At 41.0% G+C, this 11139-nt stretch overlaps 2 protein-coding genes across 7 annotated transcripts in view; both read right to left on the bottom strand.

The window, feature by feature from the left end:
* Positions 1-3437, bottom strand: part of timm44 (translocase of inner mitochondrial membrane 44 homolog (yeast)) — an 8543-nt gene extending 5106 nt beyond the window's left edge. Inside the window, exons 1-8 of one of the 4 annotated variants that reach the window (XM_020612928.1) lie at positions 3339-3437; positions 2740-2850; positions 2062-2265; positions 1845-1925; positions 1580-1729; positions 1327-1463; positions 832-917; positions 322-414 (exon numbers count right to left, since the gene is read on the bottom strand). In XM_020612928.1, the coding sequence (XP_020468584.1) occupies positions 322-414; positions 832-917; positions 1327-1463; positions 1580-1729; positions 1845-1925; positions 2062-2265; positions 2740-2850; positions 3339-3413 (937 nt within the window). In that variant the 5' untranslated portion in view covers positions 3414-3437. Of the gene's footprint in view, positions 1-321; positions 415-831; positions 918-1326; positions 1464-1579; positions 1730-1844; positions 1926-2061; positions 2266-2739; positions 2851-2945; positions 3035-3082; positions 3256-3338 lie in introns of those variants that run through there. The other 3 variants (XM_020612929.1, XM_020612927.1, XM_020612930.1) reach the window with 3 other exon arrangements.
* Positions 3438-3730: 293 nt separating this feature from the next.
* On the bottom strand, positions 3731-11106 carry hnrnpm (heterogeneous nuclear ribonucleoprotein M). Of its 3 annotated transcripts, XM_020613042.1 has the most exons (16): positions 11072-11106; positions 10058-10239; positions 8465-8517; positions 7773-7780; positions 7537-7630; positions 7149-7448; positions 6704-6857; positions 6542-6591; positions 6394-6451; positions 5770-5877; positions 5633-5680; positions 5317-5385; positions 5113-5214; positions 4382-4965; positions 4239-4290; positions 3731-4139 (listed from the first exon to the last, which is right to left on the bottom strand). In XM_020613042.1, the coding sequence occupies exons 2-16, from the start codon at positions 10233-10235 to the stop codon at positions 3976-3978; spliced, it is 2022 nt and encodes a 673-aa protein (XP_020468698.1). In that variant the 5' UTR covers positions 10236-10239; positions 11072-11106; the 3' UTR covers positions 3731-3975. The 3 variants fall into 3 exon arrangements, with proteins under 3 accessions (XP_020468698.1, XP_020468699.1, XP_020468700.1); XM_020613043.1 differs by lacking the exon at positions 5113-5214; XM_020613044.1 differs by lacking the exons at positions 8465-8517; positions 11072-11106 and having other exon boundaries at positions 10058-10140.
* Between the last annotated feature and the right edge of the window lie 33 nt (positions 11107-11139).

The raw sequence follows: 11139 nt of genomic DNA, 5'->3' as shown, positions 1-11139 counted from the left end.
TTATATTCTTATATATTTTTATTATATTGCTGAATTTGCTGCTTAAAGTGCCTTAGATTTTGTGTTACTTATTCATCTACTTTATATTTCATTTGTATTTTGTGGCATTCATGTGGACGACAAAGTAAGAATTTCATTGTACAGGGAAACATGTTTCCTAACTGTGCATATGACAAATAAACACTTTGACCTTGACCTTGGATGCATTCGCATTTCAAGCTACAGATGCTATGAAGTGCATATAACTGTCATATCATCTCCGTTATAGCCTGATTACACCTATCTGTATGACTGTCATCTATCAAAACAGGGGTTTCTCACCTATGAGGTCGGTCATCTTGTCAGTAACAGCACGAGATGCTCTGATAAAGGCATTGTCACTCTCATCGTACTTCATCTTCATCTCAAAGAACCCTGCAGTCAACATAAGAAGGAGTGTGTCAGATTTTAAGTTGACCCCATTTACACACACACACAAGACAAATCTCTCAGTTCAACAAATCCTTTGAAATTCATAAGTAATTTAACATACAGAGATTAAACATGTTTCCTATCAAAAATACAAATGCCTGCCAGACCTGCTGGTTAGAGCATGAGGAATGAAACGACTATGAAACTGAGGCGTAGGACCACACTACTGTTAACCTTCATCATTATCCTGCACCATTCCATTTACTGTATGCTTCTTTTCCCACACCAATTTGCACAGATTTGATACTAGCTGACTTGGACTTCATGTTACTTATATGCAGGGGCAAACTGTTGATAAAAAGTAAAAGCATACTAGATATAAGGGTGGAAATAGAAAGACACAGATCAGTTATTTCTTACTGTTGAAGACCACATTGTTGTCTTTGAAGTCCTTCCACTGTTGGTACCATTTTGAATCCTTGTGAAGCACTACACCCATAGCTTCCCTGAAGAACACACAAAATAAAGCTTCAGACAGCTAGCGGAGAGAAACAGGTGTCACTCTTGACAAACTGCACTCAAGCTGACAACATCACATTTAGCAGTATTAACCAAAGAGGGAACACATGGCCAAAACACTGGAACTAGGTTCAGCTTGAGAAATGTTACCCCGCTCCTAAAACACAGTATAACCACTTACTAGATTCTCTCCTGGTAACAAACATTAAACAATAGTTTGATATCTCTGTTGCCTGGGAGTGGCGCAATAAGAATTTTCATGTTTAGAAACTGTGTCAAAACTCTCAGGCAGTCTCAGATAACCTGCCAAGACCTGTGTGGTCATTTGAGTTGTACTAGCTACCTCTGAACTTCAGAGGTATTCATCTCTCAGTAAAGCAGAGGGCATTCACATACTCATTGGCTTCGAAGACTCTGCCGTCATCCCCTGCCCCCTTGGAGGAAAACTCACTCCTCTTCCTCAGTGTGGCAGGAGGCCGATAAGGGCCGGTGTGACCGAGGTCACCAATCTCTTTTTTCACACTCTCCATGCCCTGAAAATAAACAAGTAGCAGAAAAAACAAGAAATAACTAGTTTTAGTTTTATCACTTTCAGACACCTATGAACAAGGAAATATATCTGCACAGTAGAAACACAATGACTGCATACCTGAGATAATGCTCTGAACGCACCAGTCTTCCCCAACATCTCTCCGCTTTTAGAGACAGACTCTGCAGAAGTCTTAGCTGTTTTGGCTGCTTCCTCCATTCCCTCTTTGATTTTCTTCCCAATTTCTGTTCGACTGACCTCTTCTATTCCCTGCCCACACAATCACACATACAGTACCTTGTAAGTGTACTAGTATCATCTTGGAGAGCATATCTATTATATAACAATTGAAAGAAAGGCTACCTCTCACTGTGACCACATTTACCTCTTTAACCGTTTCAGAGATGTTTCCTAACTTCTTCTTGAGAAGCTCAGATGTCTTCACCGTTTCAGACTCTATATTTTTCTGGGAAAGAGACAGAGAATTTGGGAGCAGGTAAAAAAAAAAAAAAACTGACGAGCTTTACCAACCTAAAACTTATTTTTCATAAAAGCATGGATTGAAATGTTGTGTGTGTGTTTGTGTGCTGCCCTATACTAACATATTTTCTTCGAGCTTGTTTCAATGCATCTGACTCCTCCAGCTTTTTGGCCTCTTCCCGGAACTTCCTGATATTTTCTTTCATCTCCTTGCTCTTGTTTAGCTCCTGCTTCAGGTTGTCCAGAAACTCTCCCAGGAAACCTTTTCTGCCACTGCCTTTCTCCCCTGACAAATACCTTGCCTGCAGAAGGGGTGACCAAGACACCTTGGATAAATGAAAACAAACAAAAAAAACAATTAATTTACCCCATGCATATCTGAAGTATATCAAATAAACCTTATGATCATAACTTGTGCACTCAGACCTGCAGGGGAGGTGCCCTCTACTGCTCAATAGGACTTGATAGACTTTAGGTAGGGAACTCTCTAATACTGTCTTTACAAGAAGACAATGTTTGAGCAACTGTGTGGTTTCTTCTGGGCTCTAAATATGTCAATAAAATGTCGGGCCATGGAATAAAATCCGTCACATATCTATCGCCCTAACATACTCCTGGTTTCTTCTGAAGTTATTAATGCTCACATTTATGCTCCTTTGCTAGGTTACAACTTTATCCAAAAACAGCCACCTTATATCTGTCGTCTCCAGAGGAAGGCTGATACTTACAGCTAAAGGAAAAGCACAGATACAGCATAAGCAGCAAGATACATGACAATAGCATAGTGGCAGTGCTTGTACCTGCGGGGAATTTGCGAGGAACGCAGGTATCCTGTAGACATTGGATCTGTTGTGAAGTAGCAGATAAGAGGAAGGGAATGCCACCAAGCCTCTTCTTAACGTTACACATATCTGAAAACAAAGTGAAAGTTCAACATTCTGCTCAGATAATGAGATTCAGGATAAAACTCTTTAGTTTTGCTTAACAGAGTTCTATATAGCATTACGGCAATAAGGTGTTGCAGATGAAACGTCGGCATGAGACATGTCAGTTAAAGCAGCATGACGCACTGGTGACCACGTTTAGGATGAACACAAAAACCCTGATTAGAAGACGAGGCGAAAAGCAAAAATATATAGCTACCGAAGTCGTAGTCTTATTAGGGAAACGTTTAATTTTCCAAGTTTGTTTTAAACGTTTGAGCCAAAACACCGGCTGCAAATCCAACATTCAGAGCTAGCTAACAAGCTAACGCAACACTAGCACACTGGTAAGGAAAACCCATGACACTCGCTGGCTTTTGTAACGCTTGGAGTTCAAATTCATCATTTGGGGTGTTTTCTTGTTAATCAGCGGTGTTAAAATGTAGATATTTAGCACAAATGACCCAAACACTAACCCGATAACACTGACACATGGGAGCCGCCATCTTGATTGTAGCGCCTATGACCTTCTTCCGGCGGTGACCTTCCATGTCCACGAGGGGGAGGCTCTTCAGAGCTAGTGGGATTCATCTATTAATTAATCCACTGGTGTATAATGCATTCATGCGCAACCTGCCATCATTTAGATACATAAATTGCCCAGTGCGTCGTATTACTGTACAGTTCCAAATAAAATATGAAATGTGACACTAAATTGCCTGCAGATGGATGGATGGACTACAACACTAGAAAGCTGGAGGTTGATCTTGAATGTTCACTGCACTCCCTATATTAGCATGCAACACAAAAAAGGCCAATAAAGCATTTCAAATATTGATGTTTATTTATCAAAACACCTTATAGAACAAAGGTAATGACAAGTGAAGCACAGCAGAAAGAAAATTAAAATTTGGTCTCTAAAAAAAAAATTAAAATTTCAAGCTAGAACTAAAACAACACTTTCATGGTTACAAATTACCAACTAACATGTTCAATGTTACAAATATCTAACAAACCAAGTGAATATAATATGAATATGTTGAAAGCTGATTCAGATGATACAGAGTGTTTGGACAATAGGGACTAAATCAAATGTGAGAAGCAACACACAACTTATGCATTTCTATCAATCCTAACATCAATCTCGCGGCCACTCAGCCGATAGCCATTCATGGTTCGGCAGGCACGCTCAGCAGTTTCAGGGTTATCAAAGCGGACCACACCACAGCCCTTGGACTTGCCATTTTCCATCTTAATATCAGCATACTGGACCATACCTGCCAAGACAAGACAGGAAAGCGTATCCAATGTTAAAAATCATGTTACTATGAATTAATCATTCCTGTTTTCATATTTGAAAACTACAGCTAATTTACCACATGTATTGAAGGTGTCCTTCAGCATCTTCCAGGTGAAGTCAAATGGCAGCTGAAATAAAATCCATTCAAAATTAATTAAAAATCACATACGATACCAAATCAACTGAATCATATTTAACTCCCTGCAGACAAAGACTTACATTTCTGACAAAGATCTGGCAGCCCTTCCTGACATTGCCTCCCCCGGTTCCAGGCCCTCCAGCTCCTCCAAAGGAATTACCACCAAAGCCACGATCCAAGTCAGCAGACCGATCAAACTGGCCACCAACACCTCCAGATCCCATCCGGTCCATGCCAGAGCTCATGCGGTCGAGGCCACCAGAGGGGAAGCGATCGAGTCCTCCAGCAGAGCCCATGCGGTCGAAGCTGCTGGTCATTCTGTCAAGCCCAGTATTGCCCATGCGATCCATATTCATCGGGGAACCAAAGTCAATGCCAGACCCCATCCGATCCATACCAGATGGGCCTAAGCGGTCAAACCCAGTTGGGCCGAGGCGATCCACATTGGAGCCCATCCGGTCCAGGCCAGGTCCTAGTCTGTCCATATTGGGCCCCAGCCGGTCCATTCCAGAGCCCATCCGGTCAAAACCAGAACCCAATCTGTCCAGGTCAGACACGCGGTCCATCCTATCCATGCCCATTCGGTCCATCCCTCCCATGCGGTCCATGCTGCCTCCCAGGCGGTCCATTCCAGAGTTCATGCGGTCCATACCCAGGGAGTTTCCTGTAACAGAGCAAACAAAAGAAAAAATATTAAATAAAAAAAAAACAAAAAACAAAAAAGGTTAAAAGGGAGCATCTCTGGTGACGTGAGCATTACATCTGATGAGGTTATCAGCAGTTAGAGGAATTTCATCCTGAAAATACTAACCCATTCCTCTTTCAAAGGAATCTCCAAAATTATTGCGAGACATTCCCATTTCATTTCGCCCAAACTCCCTGTCAAAAGCACCACCAATCCCACGGTCCATCTCTGACAACGCAAGAGATGAAACCATTAGAATCGTCTAGCAAAACGTGAATGTTCTCCACGCTTGCTTTGGAGTGCTAACTACAACTCAAAACCTCTCCTTACCATTCATTCTACCCATTCCTGAAGAACCGAAACGATCCATGTTGTTCATTCCGCTAAAGTTCTCCATTCCTGAAAGGGGGGAAGGGGGGGGGAGAAGTCTTAATACCAGAAGGCACAACCAGAAATGAATGAATATCTGAGCACCCTTACAGTACCCGAATTAGGTAGCTTATAATATAAAAATGCCAATTTATACAATGGGATTATGCAATTTTTTTTTTTTTAATCAAAGGTCATGCTGAATTTGCATAACAGCAAGTGCAACATTTAAGATAAATACCATGTGGGTCCCAGGTGATTGAGTTCTAGTACATACCTCCTCCCATACGACCGCCAACGTTGCCAAAGCCCATTCCATCCATTCCTACAAGTAAGTAGAGCAATCATGAACTATGTATTCTAAAGGCAGCTTTTATTAATAGGTTAACACAAAACAACACTCGCATAAGTTACCTCCTGGGCCCATGTTACCAATGCCTCCACCACCTCCTCTGTTGAGTTGAGCAGCATCAATGGGCTGGCCACCAGGACCCAGGCCCAAACCAATACCACTTAGGCCACCTGAGAAAAAAAAAAAAAAATATCGTACTAAGATTTTGTATTTGGACAGAAATGGACTCATTCACATTCATTAGTATCACATCTCCAATAGAAGAAATCAAATAATGCGGACTCCCAGGAAACAGTCAATACTATGCTATACTCTGTGCATAATAGTGATCCAAGTGGCTCCTGATAGGCCATCAAGTGTGCATCATATAGGGCACTATTTTAATGGATAACAAAGTGTCCTATTGTTGCTACCCAAGTGTTTTTAAGTCTACACCCAAAACAAAGAAATACTACAGATGCTGTTCTACATCAAGTTGAAACAACTAAATTTAACTGGCTTAGAATACAGTGACTTTAATATTGAACTACCCACAGCAAAAGGGGTTGGCTGGTCCTCCAGCAAAGTAGATGGGTATAAACAGATCTAGGACTTACAAGAGTCATCTCAAGTATTTCTATAGTTTCAGGGCCCCTCCCCCCCCCCCCCCCAAAACCCCAATAACGACAACTAAAAGGTACACTTACGGGGAAGGGCAGCAGCTCTGTCAGCTGGTCCAAAATCTTTGGGCAGGGACTTCTCATCCTGAGAAAAAAAAATTCCACATACATGCATTCAGACTATGGTGTCAGAAAATAATGCAATTCAATAAATACAAAAGTTTAGTTGACATACCAGTTTGACATGCATAACCCTGTTAAATAACAGCTGCCCGTTGAACATAGCTGAGAAATCATTAAGAAAAACAGATGTCTTGAAAAATAAATGTCAGTAAACCGAATTAAAATTATGTGCATGTGTGTCAAATGTATGCTAAACAACAGTTTCAAAGGATACAGACAGCCTGCACTGCTTCAATGGGCATATCGAATGTTACTGTGCCCATGCCTCTGCTTTTCCCATCTTTGTCCTCCAGAATGTCAGCCCTCACCACCATGCCTGCCATGCTGAACACTTCTTTCAGCTTCTTCCAGCCCACTTTGTAGTCAAGCTGTAGGCACAAACAGGAATTTTAGTAATGGTTACTTGTTTAACCATATGTAGAGTCAAACAAATCTTTCACAACATTTGATATAAATAAGTTTAAATGAATTAACTGTTTCTAAACTATTCTGTCAGTTTAACTGATTAATTTATCTATTAAACATGTTGTGCCAACCTATACATTTATCAAGTAATCATACCAAATATTTACTGTTACCGTATCTCAAATGTAAATGCTGCTCTCTTCACTCATCTCATGTATTTTTTTGTATAACAAAAACAATGGGAAAGCTCTTACATTAGCCACAAAGACGGTGCTGCCAATCCTGCCAGCCTGAAGACCATGGATGATCTCGTTGGGAATGTTAGGGTTGTTCATCAGGCTCGGAGGAATGTTGACCATGGGGCCATTTGGTCCAGGGCCCATTCGATCCATGTTCATGCGATCCATTCCGCCCATTCCTCCAATCCCTCCCATTCCCCCCATCCCCCCCATTCCACCCATTCCGCCCATTCCACCCATTCCGCCATGGCCTCCTGGAGGGCCTCCACCTTGTGACTTACTGATTTCTCTTTGAGCAATCACACCATCAGGGTCCTATCAAAATGCAAGAGAATATGACAAATTCACAACTTTGGTCTCACAATAAAAGTTAGTTTTCCTGGTCATTCAAGCTGGGGCCTACCTCCTTCACTTTTAGGGGTCGTCCATTAAGGTTATGCTTGTTGACCATCTCCACTGCTTTCTTCATTAGCTCTTCAGTCCTAAACTCAACAACGCTGACAGAAATATACACCATATGATGTGAATAAATAAACTCAATAAATTTCTATTAACCCCTTCAAAAAAATGTCTAATACCACAGGACTGAAACATTTCCAGTTAAAGTAGATGACAATAAATGGACAGAAGCCTACTTACGCACAACCCTTTGTTGACGAAGGACGTCAGAACAGGCCGCACCAAAAGTAATAAAGAACAATTCAAATTAGTAAAAGTAATGGTTATAACAGATGTTTTGAGACAAAAAAAAAAAAAAAAAATTCATGCACAAAAGATCAACATCACACAAGCCTAGAAGGCTTGTCCACAGCTTGCAAATAAAATTACATTATTAGGATATCACATTTTTTCCACAGTCACTAACACAATGCAGGCAAGTCTGGTAAATATAGAGAATATATTTCCAACATCCAAAGGGCAGAAAATCCACAGTGAGACAGGATTCCCCACTACTAAGATATTGGAGGTGACTTCCAGTAAAGCATTTCTACAGAATGAGTTAAATTTAACAACCATCTAACAGCCTTGTAACAACCTCTGGCAGACTAGACCCCTTTAGGTCATAAGGAGGAAATCCGGCAACCAAAAGGGACATTGTCAGCTACTGCAATCTCACAGGATTGCCTACGAAGAAAGATGACATCCTTTTATAAGAGCATCAATCCTGCAGATGACACCAAATAAAACACGCCTCCAGCATGTCTCCATCTCACACACTCCACCAGTTGAATCTGAACAATTCCCAGCAATGAAAATAAAGAAACCAAAGCTAACAAACACAAGTCTGCCTTGGATTATTCATATTTTTATTTGGATGTATTTGCACTTACCCTCGATTTGCCTTCTGCGTCCAATAAGTGATCCACGTACGTTACCTCACCCACTACAAATCAGATTCCAGAGACGACACACACCGGGGGGAGAGAAGCCGAGAGAACAATGGGGGTTTAGAACAGAAACAAGTAGGGCGGCCAGTGACAGTGAACTCAGACTGTCAATCCGGAGCCTTCCCCCAGCACCTCAGCACAATATGGTACAGGTCTACAAAAAGCAAGCTTGGGTCTTTAAAAAAAAGTATATATATAAAATCAAGACTTCTTAGCCTGTCCTTGTTGGAATTCTCCCGAAGCACCAAAAGCAATAGACTGAGGACAACAACTGTTGAAATGGCCATCAACCTTCCTATTTGGATATAATACCGTGAACACCACCTTCTAGATGAAGATAATTAACCAAGTAATTTCAAGTAGGCAAAACCCTTTCAATGCCTCAGCCTATTTCATTGCAAACTGCTCTTACTTTGTCAAATGTTGCCATTTTAAACCTCAGACTAATGCATCAATACATTTGTCCTTAAGCTAATCCTAGAAGGAAACCTACATCTAGAAAACTAACCATAATGACGACAAGCTCTTAGGGAACAGAAACATCTCGACTCTACAAACATGTTCGTAAAGTGGACCTGGTCCCAGAATGCACAATATCAGAATTTTGATTCAGCGTCGACCACAGCCATGCTTTCGTTTCAGATCATGTCCGTTCAACGTATGGACATCAGTGACCAAACCTGTAGAGCCAAGGACAATGCATAAGAAGTTGCTTCATTTTGTAGACCTGTACCCCAAAGAAATCCCCAACGCATAGCTGTTTGGCACAACATGGCGATCTGCTGAGAAAACATTTGCTTGTCAAGGTCGCACCTAAAAAAGAAAATGCATATTTACTCCAGACAGTTGTCATAAAACAAATACCAGGCACTCCTTCTGAAAAAGGATTGTACCCTTCTTAACACATGCTATATGTTAAAGTAAATGCCAATTAAGTGCATTACCTGATACATCTTATACCGATACCCCATAACTAAACAACTACTTTCACGAGTAACACCACGTTAAAAATCAATATTGTACATTTAAGAGAATCTTTAATCTAATACCTACTAAAAGACAAAGTTGCTGCTTCACACATGATTTCATTTGACATGTCTCCAAAATGCTGACCAATTTATGTCCCCAGAGCTCAGGCTTTGCTGTTGGTTACATGTTGCAAGTACTGTATATTTTCTCAAATATTTCGAGAAAAGCATCTCATTGTGCCACTCATGACCCAAAGCCGGTGGATTTTCACATAGGTTTCACCAGCTTTACACGTGCACAACCTTCACAAAAACCACAAAAGGTTTTAGTAATCTCAAAAGATAATAAATGTTAACACCTAGGTCAACTCTTAAGTTGACAAACAAAAGGGACCCCATCCGAATACTTTATTCCAAATAACTCCCAAAAACTCTCAAGCAACATTGTACAACTCCCTGCACAAATACCCAAAAGCCCTTCAAAGCTGCAGTGGTCAAACAAAATGACCCTGGCACTTTCTGTCATATCCAAGGCTGACAAGAGTCAATCCTTACCCATACACCTTACCTTTCTCTTTCATCAGGTCTTTCAGGGCTTGCCATTTCACATCATATGGGATGTTGCTGACAAAAACACGGTATCTCTTGTTTGCACTTCCATAGGGTTCGAAGCGCCCGCCTCCACCTCTCTTCTGGGGCCTCTCCTTCCTACTTGAATTGGATTCATGCTTGGCTTTTCCATTCATGTCTCTGTGTAGAGAGATTAGTTAATGGGTTAATTGTGAGGAAAAACATGCAAAATCATGGCAATACACATTTACAAGCAAGTCTAGTAATTTACAGAATTAAGGCCTGATTACATTGTAAAAAGTTAATATCAAAAGTTCAAAAGTAGGGTCACTTGAGACAAAACTAAACGTTAAACTGACGCAGATGCATTTACTAGTACAACGTTAACCAAAGACTAAAACTGGGTCACTGCTGTAACTCAAGACAACAATGAGCGTGAAAGACTATAGAACCTAAAAATTCTAGAAAGGTGCTGAACCACTTGTGGATAATCAAATAAAACGGCATGATTTAGACAGTTATAATGATTTAAGATGTGATAGTCTGCAGTCGGACTGCAATAAAAACGACTGCGATTAAGCCGCGTGGCAAGGAAGCCCTTTGGATATAGTGGGCCTAAATTAACGTTACACTGATAAGCTTTCTATAAAGACTGTATGCAATCAAACTACTAACTAAGAAAAAAAAGGAAACCTATTTGATATCAATAAGTAGCCATCTAACCTAACTACCAACGTTAACCCACCCAGTTACTAAAATGGATGGATACTCCCGGTAAATAGACGGGCCCCAAACCCACACCACTTCAAGTAGATAAACTCATTAACCATGAATGTGAACACCTTGGGTCGTTATTAATAAATACTTTCCTCATTGGTACCTAACTATTACAACAACGCAAAATCTGCATCACACAGCGGTCCGAGTACAACATTTTATTCCCGCGGATAACTGCGGCTAACTAGCTAGCAAAGGCCAACAAAGGAATCTTGATGAATAGAGCTAACGTTACCCTTGCTGTGGTTGCTGCTGCTGAGGCTGGTGGTGCGGCGGGGGGTGCGGGGGGGGGCGGGCCGGCTG

This window comes from Monopterus albus, unplaced genomic scaffold, assembly GCF_001952655.1.
Source record: "Monopterus albus unplaced genomic scaffold, M_albus_1.0 scaffold129.1, whole genome shotgun sequence".
NCBI lineage: Eukaryota > Metazoa > Chordata > Actinopteri > Synbranchiformes > Synbranchidae > Monopterus > Monopterus albus.
This window is presented reverse-complemented; position numbering and strand designations above follow the sequence as displayed.